Raw genomic sequence first — 15,986 nt, forward strand, 5'->3', positions numbered from 1 at the left:
AAAAAGCATCTTTTGGGGATCTCTCACACAACTGCCCAGCTCGTCTGGCTGTGCTTTGAGCTCGGAGAAGCAGTGGGTGCTTTTTGAGGTGCTTCTCGTTGGGTGGTGCCCAGCGCCTGACCTGGAGAAGCACCCATGGGTGCAGAAACCCTTCTGGTGCCATGGACCAGCACCCATAGCAGGGAGGCGATCTCCAGGCCCGATCCCTCTTCTCTCCAAGTTTTCAGGTGAAAACAGAGCCATCTATTTACCCAAACCGACGAGGGATGTGCTAAGGTAGGAGCCTGAATTAATTACGGTCCAGCCGCGCAGGCGTAATGCTAGGGGGAGTGATGAGGATGGAATTGCCCCTCGCAGGAGCTTTCTGCCTGCAGGACAAAGACAGGACAAAGCTGCTCCGTGTGCCCTCGGTGTTCCCAGCTCACCAGAGCTCTCAGGATTTGCCTCTTGGAGGAAAACCGCTTGGAGCAAAGCTCGCTGGCACGGCAGCTATCCAGAACGTTTTGGGTCTGGCAGCGCTTCCCAGCCCGATCCTGAGAGCTTCAGGCTGGAATTATTCAGGAGATCCTTCAACACCAACACAAATCTGAAATTCCTTCTGTTTTTCCCTTGTGCTCAGCACCTCTTTGACCCCCCTGTGGCTCAGCACCGGGTTTTTTGGGCTCATCCTGACTGCTGCAGGAGCTTGCAAGGAGAACTTCACCTGGAGCAGAGCCCAACCCCACAACTGGGTTCTTCCAGCAGTGGAAGAGAGGTCCCTTTCTGGTGTGCAACTCCTTTCTGCGTGTATTTTTTTTCTGTTTTCACCCAAAGCTTGCTGTCAGCACAGGTTTCCTGCAGTCCTGCTTTACCTCGAGAGGCTCTCCTGGATCGTGGTGTCTCCGTACGGAAAATGCGGGCTGCAGTTCTGCTGGAACTCCACCTAAACGTTGGGTTTTCCAGGGAATCGCTGCTCAGTGAGTGTTAAAATGTTTAGTGAAATGTCCACAGGCAGTCCCAACACACAGAACGACGACTGCACAGGCTGGGGGCTCAGCTTCATGCTCCTGGCCGTGATGGGAACCCAAAATCAAAGGTTGGGGACCTCCCTAGGATCCTCGCTGCTTCCCTGACGTTCTGCGTGGTAATTTAATTGGTTAGTTTAATCAGTTAATCAGTTGTATTCGGTGCTGTGGCAGTGAACCTGCGTTTCTGCTGGCATGGAAGGCTTTTTTCCACTCCTGGCTCCCTCTGCAAACTGGACACTTCTGCTTTTGTAGAAATACAGAGAAAGGCGGCGTTATCAGAGCAAGGTTAGTGCTTTGTCACTGCGGGTGACTTTCAAATGAGGAGGAGAGGACAGATCGGACTTGTATCTGGGTCAGAAAAAGGAGAAATACGACCAAAGCTGTCATATTTATACGACATAATACGACCAAAGAGGATATTCGTGCTCTGCCTTGGACAGCGGCTGTTCAACGTGGAAAACTCGAGACCAAAGGCACTGAAAGAAGGGATTGGCTTCGGGTGGATGCGAAGATGATGGAGAAAGAAGTGGAAATCTCCAGGGCAGGAGCAGGTAGCTCTGTGGATGTGGTGTCTGCTTTAAACACCGAGGTGTGGACGCGGTCTGCCAAACCTGCAGGTGTCCGGGCAGCACAGCTCGGTGCAACCCGGGAGAATTTCCTGCAAAGTAGCTGAGAAAAAGAGAAAAGCCAAAGGAGAGAAGGCAGAGGGATGCCTGCCTCCAGCTGCTCTCCGGCCCAGAAAGCAGAAGAGGCAGCATTTAACTCAGCAGCTCTGCACGTTGCTGCTCTGTTCCGGCTGCCTCCTGCCTTCTCCTGTCCTCCCTTTGCTGCTTTTTCAGAAACTTCTCCTTTTTTTTTCCCAACTTTCAAGAGAGGCAGGATTTAGATCTGAGCTCAGTGCTCGCCGCATCCCTCCAGTGCCTGCCATAAAGGATCTGTGACCTGCCTTAAACCCAGGGGAGCTACCACAGCTTAAATATTTGATGGAGCTGCAGCCTCCCTCCTTCATTCTGCTTCAGTTTTCCAAGCTAAATCACGGCAAGGTTTTCCTGCAAGACACTTGTTAGCACGGGCTTGCTTCTGCAGCTCTTGCTCTTCCTTCCCGAGACCGTTCTGGTTCCGGGCGTCGTTTCAGTCTTGGGTTGTATTTAGGCAAAATCCCGAGCGGTACGAGGAAACACGGGATTATATTTGTGTCACAATACGTGGAAAGAAAAGGAGCTGACTCCATATGGCAGCTCTTACCCAGATGGGAACCAAGCTGCCACTCAAACTGAGCTCGCTCCTGCTTTGGGCAGAGCTGCATCGGGGCTGCGAGGTATTTCTGCACCTCCATGGCCTGCTCGGAAGAGAAAATGGTGTTTTCTTTGGAAATGGATTGAGTCGATACCTCGGATTTACATTTTTTTTCCTGTTTTTGTAAGCACACCTTCATCAGGAGTGGTTGCTGTTAGCTGCAGATTTCTGTAGGTTCCCACCTGGGCTTTGTAGGGCTTTGTAGAGGATGGGATGGTGATCAGGCAAAGGAAGCAAGGCTTTATTTTACCTTCTGGGAAGAAGAAAAAGACAGCAAGGTAAGATCTGGAAACCTCTTAAAGTGGTGCAGAAACAGGGGCTGCAGCAGCTTTTCTGCCAAGCAGAAGTGTGGAGGGACCCAAGCAGCATCTGGGACACTCGATCCAGTTTCCAGCGAAGTAACTGGAAAACCCACATCTGTTTCCTTCACCCCCTCGTGCGGTGGGGACAGGTCCCTCACCAGGGGTTTTGGTTCCCCCCTACTGAAAGGGAAGAGTTTGGGAGCAGGATTTTGCATCCCTGAATCTGCTGAACTTGTTTTTTGGGGTCAATGTGCTTTACTTCTATACTACCTACAGTGCTGAGTGTGGCGTGTTATAATCCCTTTATAGTACTGCTTTATAAGCTCTATTTGTGGGAGAAGAGTGTTTTTTGGGGATCCATCTGTCTTTAACTCAATGTTGAGGGATGTAGCTGGAGAACGTGGTTTTGTATCTGGTAGCAGCAGCCAGAGGTGTCCCTAAAATATGAGGCATCTTCTACTATAGTGCTGTAACTCTTGAACCACGGGGTTTTTGCCAAAAAAATAACCTTGTGTCTGCAGCAGTCTCTGCTCCTGAATGGCTTACAAACGTAGATTAATGCTGTAACTTCGAGTTACAGAAAAACTTTAAGAAATATTTTTAAAAATAGACAAAAACTTAAACTAGGGCTTAAAATCTGTGCCTGCCGTGTATTGAAATGATCCCTGCAGCTTAGAAATCACTGAGATTTCTGGCTAATTGTGCTGATGGGCAGATCTCCTCAGTCTCACGCTGGACCCACAGCCTTTGTGGTCCTGCTGAGCTGCGAGTGGGATTTTTTTTTTGAATTTCAAGGGAAAGGCTGAGGACCCCAGGGTCAAACTGCTGCCTGTGTGTTTTAAAGGTTACGTGGCTATATATAGCAAAGCTGGGTTTTTCTGTGAAAACAGTAAGCCCAGTCCTTGTTCAGTAAATTCAAGACTTCTCTTGGTTTTTAAAAAATAAATAATCTTTGGCTGTTTTCTGCTATTTACCAGTGTCTCCTTTTTTGCAGGATTCATGAATAAAATTTTCCATCCTAACATCGATGAAGCGTAAGTAAATCCCGTGCGCCTGCGTGGTTTTCCTGAGGATCTTATTGAACTGTAGCTGTGTCCTGGCTCTGTAAGAACATGCCAAAAAGTTAAATAACGCTTTGATTTAATCTAGCAGTCCAAAGGATATCTTCTGAAGTCCACTTCCAGGAGTGGGTAAGGCAGGGGAGATGTGTGCTGCAGGCTCTCAGATGGGGTCTTTGCACTGTAACGTGCCTCGCTTGCACAAAATTTGGAGCTGTAAGACCCCTTCTCCTTGGCATCGTGCTGGCTTTCTTGAAAGAGGGAATGGTTCTGGCTTGGCCACAGCTCCCTCTTCAGCTGAAGTCCACGTTCTTGATAAAACGCTTTCTGGTAGAAATCAGTTTAGCCACGATTTTTAATTTCAGGTGTAAGGGGAGCCACCTACGCCTCAATCTCTCCAGTAGGTCCCCGTATGGGCCAGCTAATTCAGTAACGGCTCCAATTTGCTTCCCTTTGTGCAGAGTACAAAGATTTGTGTAGTTAAAGGCTGCCCCCCTCTTAACCACGGGACTGGAGTAAATCAGCGCTTATCTGGAACAGCGGGGAGAAGGCAGGGCCGTGGAAGGGGGTAGATTGTTAAATCCCCAGGGTGTTTCTGAGTGTGGCTGTGTTTAATTCCATCTTTCCCATGTGTTTCAGGTCAGGAACCGTATGTCTAGATGTAATCAATCAAACTTGGACGGCTCTCTACGGTGAGTTTTGGTATTCCCCCGAAAAATCACACGAGCATCCGTATTTGGTGGGTTAACACACCACAGACAACCTTAGGCTGACTCCTTTGAGTTAAATTTTAGTCTTCTCACTGAGCCAACGTCATGTGAAAATAAGATTTCCATGCAAAACCACTTTTGTGACCTGCCTTTATGCCACTTCTGAAAAAGGTGACACCAAAAACTGTTTCTCGTGGCAGCACCGCCTCAGTGCAGGTTAGGAGGGGATCGTGTATCTAATAACTGCACTGCTGGCTGCAGAAGGTTTGGGGTTTCCTCTTGTTCCTGGCTGCAACTCTCCTTTGCAGGGCTATAACAAGGTCAACTGATAGTTGAAGATCCATTAAAACAGCATTTAGGGAAGGTCGAAATTGTTAAAAAGGAATACGTTTGAGGGGAAAAAAAGGAATACGGTTGAGAATCTAGTCTAGGTTGGCTGTGCTCTAAAAATATAATCTAAAAAAATATAAATTTCTTCGGGTGTTCCAATCCTGTGCTATGGGAAAGTATTCAAGGAAACGTGCACATCAAATCCTTCACGTTTTCCCTTGAAAGCCCAAATTTACCCCTGTAAGCTGGAGTTTTTGAGCAGTTGAGCCACTTCACCTTCCTCACCAGCACAGTTTGGGAGGGAAGATTGGGCTTGGCCAACGCTGGCTGGGAAATTGCTGTAGCAGCTTGTTGATCCTGACTCCGAACCCAAATGCCTCGAGCCCTCCTGGTGTGGCTGCGTGCTCCACGTGGAGAGGTTTCCTAATGAGTGCTGCTGTATTTCTGTCATTGCTGTTGCTCAAAAAGGTAGAATAAAATACCAAGATATTTCCTTTGCTTCTGATGTATTAATATCAGCAAGCTTGCAGAGAATCTCCCGTATTTTTCCGTGTGGTATCGTGAGGAAACTTGAAAGTATCAGGTGAGGATTTGGTACAGAGCACCTGGTGAAATCTGGCATTACAAGGTGAAAGTTGGCCTTACAAAGTGCATTTTCTGACAGTCCTCTCGTTGCAGACTCCCCTTGCTTTGCTGTAGGATGCCTCGAAGCTTGCAGAGAGGGTGGAAAAGGGGGAAATATTTCCCCAGTGCTTCTCAGCACAGCTGTGTTGTTGGGAGCGTCACCCCTCAGAGCACTCCTGTGCTGGCAGAGGAGCTGGGTCAGAGAATTCAAGGAGGAACTAAGGTGGAAGAACCCCAGAACAGCTACTGATAAATTCACGAGGACCTCAGGGCATTAGGGAACGACCTTTTTGTTCCCTAATGAAGTAGCAGGTCCTTGGTGCTGTTGGCAGGCTCCCTGCTCACATCCAAGCAATCCTCGTTCAACTAACGCTGCTTTTAGTGATTGGAAAGAAGGGGGACATCCCTCAGGTCTTAAAAACAATAATAAAAAAAATCCCTGCAGCATGTTCAGCGAGTCACGGTGGTTTTTAGGGCTCTGCTGAGCAGCCACTGGAGTTTAGGTGTCCCGTGGCTATAAAGGGAAGCTTGATCTAAGCCTGCTCGTGGAGAGATTTGATCCAAGAGCAGGTGGCGCCACGAGCTGAAGTTAACTTCTTGCTGATACGTCTGAACCCAAGCCCTAGAATGGTGAAATTTGGTTTTCCAAGGACAGGCAGCTCCCAAGGCTGTGGCAGAAAGCATTCCTGCAGCGTGCTGTCACTGTTTTTGTGGTCCCTTTTTGGGTTCAGATCCCTCTTCCAGTTGCTGCTGTGCCTCATCCTAGGACTGGTTGGTGGCTCTGAGTGCTCAGCGTGCCACCAGTGGCAAATTTGGTCGAGGCTCTCACCCTGGGTGTGCCCTCCAGGGCTTTGTCACTGTCCTGTGGTGGTGGAAAGGGCAGCAGCTTCTAATACTAGAAAGATTTCAGGGCAAAATCACCAAATTTCTTAGTGGTGCCCCTGCAAAGCAGAGACCAGCTGGTTGTGACCCGTAGCGATCGGTGACACCTTGATGCAGGAGGAAAGGACTGACAATACCTGGAGTCTCCCTGGGCTTAGGTAGGATCAGATCCATTCAGAAAGCACACGTTTGTAGATCCGCAGGGGATGTAAGCTTTGGGCAGCAGCAGGGACCTGCTGCATGGGTTTTTTTGTTTTTTTTTTGGAGGCTGCATCTTCGGTGGTGAGGCTGGAGCCTGGTTTTATGTGGCTGCAGCCCGGAGCTGTTGGCACAGGGGAGCTGTAGGAGCTCTGCCCACCCAAAACTCCGAGGTACCCGCCTCTAGAAGGGGCAGGTGATGCTCATCCACGGGCAGGAATACTCTGATAAAAGACAAGGAGAATATTAAAAACAGAGTAATTAAAAAATAAACACTGCTCTGCCTCTACCAGCAGCTCAACCCCCCTGGGGAAAGCAAAATGTGGCAGGCAGCCCTCCTAACCCTGATTAATCTCTGCTCTGCGGGGGTCACACAGCCCTTTTGAAGCCCCCCGAGGAGGAGGGGTGATGCAGGGCTGTGGCTGAACACCCCCACTGGTTGTTTTAGGGATGTGGGAAGAGGGCTTCGTGCCTCCACAGCTACTCACCAGCACCAGGAGACGTTTGATGGTGGGGATTTACTGACAGATGCCCACTGGCACTGCGCTGTTCCTGGGATCTCTCTGCATCCTGTGAAGTGGTTTGGGGTTGCAGGGGGGGGGCTCGTTGCTTGCTCTTTCCCTTAATGCAGTCGTCAGCTAAGGCCCTGTAGGTGTTTTGTGCTCGAGGTGAGTCCATTTAGTCATGGAGCACGAGATCTGCGTAACGATGCTTACAGAGGGAGGCAGAAGTGGGAGAACTCAGTGAGGTGGGATGCAGGAATTGTGCTGGTTTTGTTCTTTCTCTCTTTTTTTTTTTTAAGCCAGGGCTGAGCGTGCTTCCACTGATGCTCCAGACAACTCACCTTCCACTTCTTTAACCCCCAGATTTCTGTATTTACGTTGTAGGGATGTTGAGTAGTTGAAATTAGCTGAAGAGCTGCAGCCACATCCCTCTTACAAGCCCTGTGTGCTCCTTCCCCGATGCCCTTCTCTTTATTTAACCTCGTGCCCAGGTTTTCAGCCTCTTTGCCCAGCTTTGTGCTGCTGTTTCGGTGTCAGTGCCTGCAGGATGATGAATCCACCTCACTCTGGGGCCGTGGATGTGAACGATGTCCTTCTCTTGCAGATCTCACCAATATATTTGAATCGTTCCTGCCCCAGCTGCTGGCCTATCCTAACCCCATAGATCCTCTAAATGGTGACGCTGCAGCCATGTACCTCCACCGACCAGAAGAGTACAAACAGAAAATTAAAGGTAAGGGCACGAATAACACGCTGAGTTTATTAATAACAACGTTTATAACAGGTTTGTGCCCGTTCCTTCCCGTCACGGCAGCCCCCTTCGTTTTAAAGGAAAGTAGCCAGAAATACAGGGTGGGTGTTTTGATACTGCTTGAAGATGGTATGTGTGGTGTGGGCAGTGTGTGGGCAGGGTTTTAGCTCGTTAGCAGATCCTAAGCAGGGAGGTAAGCATAGTAGGTTAGGGTTCAGTGTTGTTTTTTGGAGATTTGGGGGAAAAAAAATAGGAAGAAAAGGTATTTCCCTGAAGAAAGGGACAAGGAAAAGTGCTCAGATGGAAATATCCGGTTCCCAATCACTGAATAAAAGTGCTTGTTAGCAGTTCTGGGGAAACGTGGCAGAGCAGGAGTCAAAGAATCAATGATATCACTGCAGAAAGCCCTTCTGTGGGGTGACAGAGCAGAGGAATTGTCAGTAAATGCCAAGTAATCCTTCGCTGGTGCTGCCTGCTCCAGCTGAGGCTTATTAGGGCTCTGCCCTGCTCAGGGAGTGCCACTTAAGAAAGCTGCCGGCCAATTAGTGATGGCTTGAAGAGTGTGACAGGGGTAGATGGTCTTGAGGATGCCCCTGATGATGAAAAAGGGAAAGAATTAGAGTTTAATTTTGAGGGCTGAGTGGGGCTCGGGGTTTGGACGTGTCAAAGGGACCTTCAAAGAGGAAAGGAGTGACTTCTCCTGGGGTCACCGGGAGCAGGATGTGGTCACGGGCTTCCAACTCAGCTCGGGGAGCCCAGGCTAAGCATTAACAGTGGCTGGGGAGGATGGGTGAGCCCTGGGAGAGCCTGTGAGGGTGCTGCTGTGTCTGCCTGCAGAAGGACAAATAAAACCAGTCGAAAATAAAGAGCCAGTAGCTCCTGGGGACCAGGGAATGGTCCCGGGAAGGGCTATTATGGATGAAACTGAGGATAGAAAGACTAATTCTGGCAAGCTGAGACCCAAACTGAATTAGTTTTGCATCTGAAACCTGAGAAATGAGAGAAAATAAGAACACAGGTGCTTGGCCTTCCCCTGAATCAGCTGCACGTAGGCAAGAGAGGAGGAAATGAGCCAGTGGCAAAAGCTGTTGGCTTTTTATCCCTCGATCCAGTGATCACAATCAGTGTTTCAATCTGGAAGTTGGTAATTTGCAGCCTTTGGTCTTCGGATTTGACCAAATTCTTCGGATTTGGTCTTTAGCTAAGTTTTGAATAGAGATCATGGCCAAGTTTTGGGTTTTTTTTTTTTGGTCCCTGAATAACCAGGAGACTTTGTTTGTCTGGGGGAGCCCAGCCAGCGGGGTGTGCAGGGCCTGCTCGGCCAGGAAAGCATCCTCCAGCAGCACGATTTAATAGTCCTTGGGTGTGAGATGGGGTAACAGAGCCCCATCAGAGCCCCAACAGAGCATTGCAACATCCCTCCCATGTCCCGAGAGCGTGGGCACACCAGCGAGATGTGGGATTTGGTGGAGGAGCCCTTTCATCAGGGCTGCCACGTCACGCCGGAGCGGTTAAACCTCGAGTTGTTTTTGTTCTGATGCAAAATGACCCTTCATCAACTGCGGGGTGGTTTTTTTTTTGAGGGTGGGACTCCAAATGAGGTGAAGCCAAGCTGTGATTTAAGTGCTGAGTTATTCAGCACGCTTTGCTCGACTCCTCTGACAACTGCCTGACAAGATCATAGGAGCTACCCTGCAGAGCTGGCCTGTTCGGGATCCTCAAGTCCATTGCCTTTTTTCTTTTTCATACAAACAAGCTTCAGGCAAAGTGGTTTGTCCCAGGAAATCTCCAGGGTCAGCGTGAGGGATGCTTTGGGTGCCCTCTGTGCTTTAATGAACCAGGGGGGAAAATATCCAGCATTTTTCCAGCACCCTGGTAAAAGTGATCGGACTGATGGCATGTGCTGCAAGGAACATCCTACAGGAGGCTAAATAGGGCAGTCTGCTCCCTCCTCTCCGTCCCAAAAGAAAGACACAGCCCGTGAAGATGATCAGGAAGGAGTTTGAAGGAGTTGAAACACATCTCGTGGTCCGTGCACCCAAGAGTCCTGCCTCTGCTGTCTCTTCCCAGGCTTGCGTGACAAGCAGAGCAGAGCTAAACATTGCTGCTCCTTATTGTCGTGTTCTTAAAAATAGCCCTGGACATGTAAAAAGCGAGGCAATGGATTGTAACAGCTCTGCTCTGGGAAGCTCGGGATTGCAGATGCATAATTTATCGCTGCTTTTCTTCATTTTTTAGCGATGAGCGCGTGGAGCAGTAGCGAAGAGACAGGCGTAGACTTAGAGAGGTTGCACAAGGTTTGGAGCCGCTGAGATCCTTGGCGTGAGCCCTAAACAGATCAGGATTTATTGTGGGAGGTGTAAATATTTGATATTGCTGATACAGAGCCGGAAAACGGGATGCTTAGCCTGAGAGCCTTTACGTTGATCAAGCAGTGAATGGACACAGAACCACATCCTCCTTTTTTTTTTTGACAGTCCTCATCAGGGTGCCTTGTCTTATGGCTGGGGTGGGCTCCAGACAGGTAAAAATGGCTCAGGATTAGCTTCTGTTGAGCTGGTAACCCCCTCGTGTCTTCCTTTTGCCTTCTCTTTGGTAGATCTAGCACGAAAGCTGCTTCGGGGAGGGCAGGGTGGTGAGCAGCAGCAGTCAAAGGGCGCTGAGGGCGGGTTGGATGTTGGTGCTGGGAGCAGCTCTCCCGTCCTGCCTGGTGGCTGTGAGGTTCCAGCGTGGCTGTGCTGGTGTTTTGAAGAGCTCACAGGCGTGCCCCAGCCACAGGGCATAACCACAGCTCCTTCTTCTTGCCCCAGGGTTTCAAAACAGATGGATCCGAGTGGAATTTCTCCGGTAGGGATGAGTACATCAAGGCTTTTCTTTGGGGATTTGAAAGCGAAGATGTTTTCTCAGTATTATTTAGGTGTTTCCGTGTCCTTCCCTTAATATCTTCCCTTAATAGACTGAAGATCCAAGTTCAGGACAGCGTTCAGCACAAAAGCTCCCTGGAAGCTTGACCTCTCTCAGGTTAAACCTCCGGAAAAGCCCAGCCCAGGGGCCTGGTCGTTTTCCTGGGCAGAAGATGGCATTTTACATTTGACATGCTTTTAAGTCGCGTTTTATCTGAAACAACTTAGGTTCAGGAAGTTTCCTACAGTAAGAATTGGTGGCTTCTGTGTCTAAATCATCAGCAGCTGGAGAAAACTCAAAGCAGGCAGTGAAGGAGCACTTCTGGCCCCTGTCCTGCCATCCTAGGTGGGTTTGGAGTAAGCATAGAGTGAATCTGATCCTGAAATTCCCAGGAAAAGGTCATTTTTTTCATCCAGGACATCCCAAATCTTGCAGGAAGGGAACTTTGGTTCCCTTTGGATTGTGCAAGGAATAATAGCTTGTCTGGGAGATCAGTTCCTGGAAAGCTGCAGGGAGTGGCTGCTACAGGGACGTGTCCTGTTGGCACCATCCCATCTCCTTATCTCAGCTCGGCGTCTGCTGCCCACCCACCCATGTAAATCTTCTGAGGGCAGGATGCTTTTTTTATTTTGCATCCCTCTTTCAGTCACTTCCTCTCGTCTTTAGATGCAATTAGTTCTGCTGCTTCGTTTTCTTTCACCTTGCAGCGTCCATCTCTTTGGGCAGATGGCTCCTGCCCCAGACTCTGCGGCCCCTGATCTCTGCTACAGGTAGGAGATGTGATCAGGCAGGGCCTAAGCACCCTCATATCATAGTTAAGCACCATCATCACAGTCCAGCACCTCCTGAGAAGGGGATTTTCAGTGCCCAGAACCCGAGGACGGAGGACAGGGGCGCTTTTCTGTCCACGTTATGTGCTCCAAGATCCCAGCAGCACCCTGAGCCTCTGCGGCGCGTGGAGAGGCCCCGAGTGCTCCCTGCTTCCTGCTGTTTACAGAGCTGCCTTTAATACTTCATCAGTTCTTACAACTTCTTGTAAAACAGATTTGAACAGCAGCTTCTGCAGTCTGAGTGAGCGAGTTAATAATGTATCCTAAACAGTCAGACTGAAACTAAATGCGTCATTAGACACAAGCTCTTTGGTCACATAAAGCTTTTCCAGGGCAGAGCTGATCTGTCGAGGCCACCAGCTGCTCCGTCCTGGGGACCCCTCCGTGAGGATTTGTCCTCAGGTTCTGCCCGTACCATCCTCCTGGGCCTGGAGGAACTGCCTGAGCTTCGTGTCCCTGTATCAGCTCCAGAAATGGAGTCTTAATATGCAGTCTTTAAAAAGCCCAAGCTTTGAAACCTGTGCTTTAGGGCTCACAGATATTCAGTGTGTCCTCCTGCAGCTCTGCAGTGCATCCCCCTGCCAGTGGGATAGGGGATAAAAAAACTTTCTGTGCTCCTGGAGGAGGTCCTTGTGCACCTCCTTCCCTTCTGTTCCTGGGGAGAAATAACAGAATTCATGATTTGGAAGGCTGCTAGGCTGGTACGTGGCACGTTTCCATGCAGGGACTCATCCTTGAGCATGAAGGGCTGGTGGAATTCCCCCTCATTTCAGGGTTTTAGCATTGTTATTTGGGGAAAGCTTTGCATTTTAGTACCTTTGTGATTGGAAGGAAGACGAGTTTGCAGCTGAAATTCCCCGAAGGCAGTGCCAGCACAGCTCCCGTTTCCTTGCTGAAATGCAGGGTGGAAGAGGTGCTGTCGGGACATTTCTTCACTTGTTTGTGCTCTGAAGCTGCTTTTTCAGCACAGATGCATAGCAAGAAGGCTTTCTCTGCCGAGATAACCTCCGTGCTGAGGACACCAGCCCCTCCTTGAGCCTCGGAGGGGCTGCTCCAGGAGGAAAAGGGGACGTGCTTTGGGTTTTCACTTCAAACAAACCCATTCCCGTGGTAGTCTTCTGCTCTTTCTCCATCCATTCTTCCTCAAACTCCATTTAGGCATGGCTTCTCCCATCCCAAACTGGGGACATCTGGTTTGTTCTAAGATTTCTTCTCTTCCTCCTCAGTCTCTCAGGTAGGTTTTGGTGACTCCTGTCCTGTGCTATCAGTTCAAGTGTTCAGATCCTAATTTTTTTAAGCCAGGCTACGTACTAGTGACACCTCGATGGCTTTTAGGCTTGTTCTCTGTCACTATGGAAGCTTCTGCTTTGGCAGCAAATGTAATCCTATTACAGTAAATGTGAAAGAAACTCCACGAGGGACAACTTGGGGTGTTTCTAGCTGTGTGTGCGCGTGTGCCGGTGGTGGGGGAGCGTGGAGACAGCACATTTTCCAGGATTTTCAGCACATTTTCAAGGATTTTCAAAGATCGTGCATGTCTCTGATTGCCTTTGGGTGTTTTCATCCCGTGTTGCTGCACAATTCTGCCTTTGGTCAGAGGTCATCCCGCAGTAACCCCTATAACCCACACGATCTACCAAACATGCTAGCCCTAGCTTAGCCATCCTCTCCCTGTTGAATAGATGCTGTTTTAATGTCTTCTCTTTTCTGTCACACGCAGAATACATCCAGAAATATGCAACAGAAGAAGCACTAAAAGAACAGGAAGAAGGCACCGGGGACAGCTCATCCGAGAGCTCCATGTCCGACTTCTCGGAAGATGAGGCTCAGGATATGGAGTTGTAGTAGAAGAGGCAACCTGCTTTTCAGAGAGACTCTAATTTCCTAACCATGAGAAGCAGACTATAATATTCATATTTAAACAAAGCAATTTTTTTTATTACTAAACAAGGTTTTTATGAATAATAGCATTGATATATATATATATATATCACCCTTTAGATCTTGATTTTTTTTTTTTTTTTTTTTTTTTCCTTGGTCATTTCTCAACCCGAGGTGCATAGCATATTCCCACATTCCATTTTGGTAGCAATATGCAGCCCGAATGCATGCATTCAGATTCCATTTGGCCAAGTCAACTTGTGTGCTACTGAACTGTCAGCTACAACAGCTGCCCTGGGAGGTAGGGAGGTAGCCGAGACGTTTGCTTTCTGATCGATGGTTTCCAAAGACACCCACCTTGGATGCTGACGTGGAACAGCGTTGGTTTTTTTTTTCTCAAAAAGTGACAAAAAAAAAAAAAAAATAATAATCTGGGGGATAATATACTAACCGTGTAGATCAGACAGTGGAATAAAAGGTGCTCCTTCAGGTCAACCTTGCTGATCGTATTTTGTGTGGAGTCACGTTTAGGGAGGAAAAAAGGAAAAAAAAGAGTAAGTAAAAAACCACCACAAATGCATGGAGCTATTCAGAGCCTTGGAGCTTAAGGATTTTGACTTGGATTTTCAGTCTGTTTTTATACGTGGACTCCTGCCTGCCCTTCTGAACTGTAGGGACTGACAACCACTGGTCTAGTTGCTCTTGGGACTTTTTTTTGAAAGCCTTCATCTGGATGTTGCTCACTTTTCTTGGTCTGGATTACGAGCTGTTCCCTTCTCGGGAGGAAAAAAAAAAACACAAAAAACACACAAACAATGCTCTCTAAGCAGTGCTTTGATTTAGCTGGAGCACAGGTGAAGTCAAACTCTTCCTTTGTCCTAGGTTTGGAAACTGCTGCCCTTTAATGGCTTCAAGTTTTTGCTTTTCCTCTTGCTTGAAGTATGGTTAAACACCTCGCAAACACCTCTGTCCCCTAGGAGGGTTCTCCGACCAGATGGATTAGCCTTGCTGAGAGCTTCAGATCCACGAAGATTGGCCCCGTTGGCTGTAGTCCACGAATCCATCGGCACTGATTTTATTTTCCTCCTCTTGTTTTTTTTTCCCCCCCACCCCCTTCTGCACCAGCTTGGTAGCCATCTGCTTGTGTGTGTACAACAGGATTAAAATTTCTGAAAGTTAACAAAGAATATGATCTAGAAAAAAACAAAAAACAAAAAAAATTGAGATGAATAATAATAAAAAAAAAAAAGACTAAAAGCACCGATTGAGGAAGCAAGTGAATCTGCTCGTTTGGGTTTTTTTTGGTTGTTTTTTTTTTTTTTTTTTCTTTTTTTCTTCCTTTTAGGATACTTCTGTCTGAAACGTTTTGTTTGCTTTCTCCTGGTGTCTCTCAGCGAGCTGAGGTTTTTGTTAACGATGCTCCAGAACCCCCTATAGCAAATGTCTACCTGGGCTGCTGGTATACTTGAACTCGGATAGCTGTGTCGTGGAGGTTTGAACTGAGATGGATTTCCAGTCGGGACGTTGAATGTTACCTGCTGTATTTTATTTTATTTTTTTTTGGGGGGGGGAAATGGGGTTTCTGAGGGGTTTGGACAAGGATTATTTTCGTTTGTGGTGCAACCTCCAAGGACGGTGCATGGAAAAATCCACCCACCCTGCGCAACCCTCGAGCGGAGTTTTGGATGTCATATGGGGATGTTTTTCCTTTTCCCAGAAGTGTTGGTTTTTTTTGTTGTTTTATTTTTATTTTTTTTTGCCTTTAGGAACGCCACCGAGCTTTGAGTCAGCGGGGTTGGAAGGTTACAATCCTCTTAATTCATAAAGCACAATCAATTTTTTTTTTTGTCGTCGTTTCGGAGAAAAAAAAAAAAAAAAGAAAAAAACTCGTACCATTTTTGCTTTAGCATGATTTTCCTTAATAAAAATATACAAAGAGTTTCCTTTATGTTAATTACGGGCATGAAGCAAAGGGTTTTAAAGGGTTTTCCTCCCCTTTCCCCCATTCCCACCCCCCTTTTTTTTTTTAATTTTCTTTTCTGTTTTGAAGCAGTAATGTAGGGCTGTGGCTAGTGACTGTGCTGAAGTTCTCTATCTCTAGCATTTGTGGCTTGTTGGAAGGGTAATATTAACTATTTAACATGTAAAGGTGTACTTAACTCTTATCTAGCACGCTGTTTTTTCTCATTTTTTGGGGGATCGGGGGGGGGCCCACGGGTGGCTGGCACCGTTTTTACCTCGCTTCCCTGCCCGCCCCGCCGTCTGCTTGTGCTGTAACCTTGCCTCTAGGTGCTACGTAGGAGTAGAGCAAGTGCTGGGTGGTGATTTCGGTTTAAAAAGGAGAGAAAAAAAAAAAAAAGAAAAAAAAAAAACAATAAAAATTTGTATTTTTTCAATATTGTATTAAAAAAAAAAAAATAGTGTTCTGATTAACCTCCTCCCCCTTCCTTTGCAGGTAACTTTTTCTTGTCCCCTTCCAGGTGAGATTCGAGGCATCCGAGCTCGCCCCTTCCCCTCTCCTTTTGGGGGATGAGCGCGATCCTAAAGAAGGTGCCCCCAAAATAACGGGGTGAGGACACGGCAGGGCTCGTGGGTGCTGGATGGGGGGCTCTAGAGCTGTTTTTTTCCTTGGAAAATGCCTCTGGCCGGGGCAGCACCGCTGAGCTGGTGCCCAAAATCACCACCCTGGCACCCTGTCCTTGCTGCACGA

At 48.0% G+C, this 15,986-nt stretch overlaps 1 protein-coding gene across 2 annotated transcripts in view; it reads left to right on the plus strand.

Moving 5' to 3' along the window:
• Positions 1-15,217, plus strand: part of UBE2H (ubiquitin conjugating enzyme E2 H) — a 44,979-nt gene extending 29,762 nt beyond the window's left edge. The window contains exons 1-5 of one of the 2 annotated variants that reach the window (XM_082784779.1): positions 1,391-2,581; positions 3,600-3,639; positions 4,303-4,355; positions 7,515-7,643; positions 13,116-15,217. In XM_082784779.1, the coding sequence (XP_082640905.1) occupies positions 3,605-3,639; positions 4,303-4,355; positions 7,515-7,643; positions 13,116-13,240 (342 nt within the window). In that variant the 5' untranslated portion in view covers positions 1,391-2,581; positions 3,600-3,604 and the 3' untranslated portion in view covers positions 13,241-15,217. Of the gene's footprint in view, positions 1-1,390; positions 2,582-3,599; positions 3,640-4,302; positions 4,356-7,514; positions 7,644-13,115 lie in introns of those variants that run through there. The other variant, XM_082784778.1, reaches the window with a different exon arrangement.
• Positions 15,218-15,986: the final 769 nt, after the last annotated feature.

Source organism: Aythya marila (assembly GCF_965140915.1).
Source record: "Aythya marila genome assembly, chromosome: 1".
NCBI lineage: Eukaryota > Metazoa > Chordata > Aves > Anseriformes > Anatidae > Aythya > Aythya marila.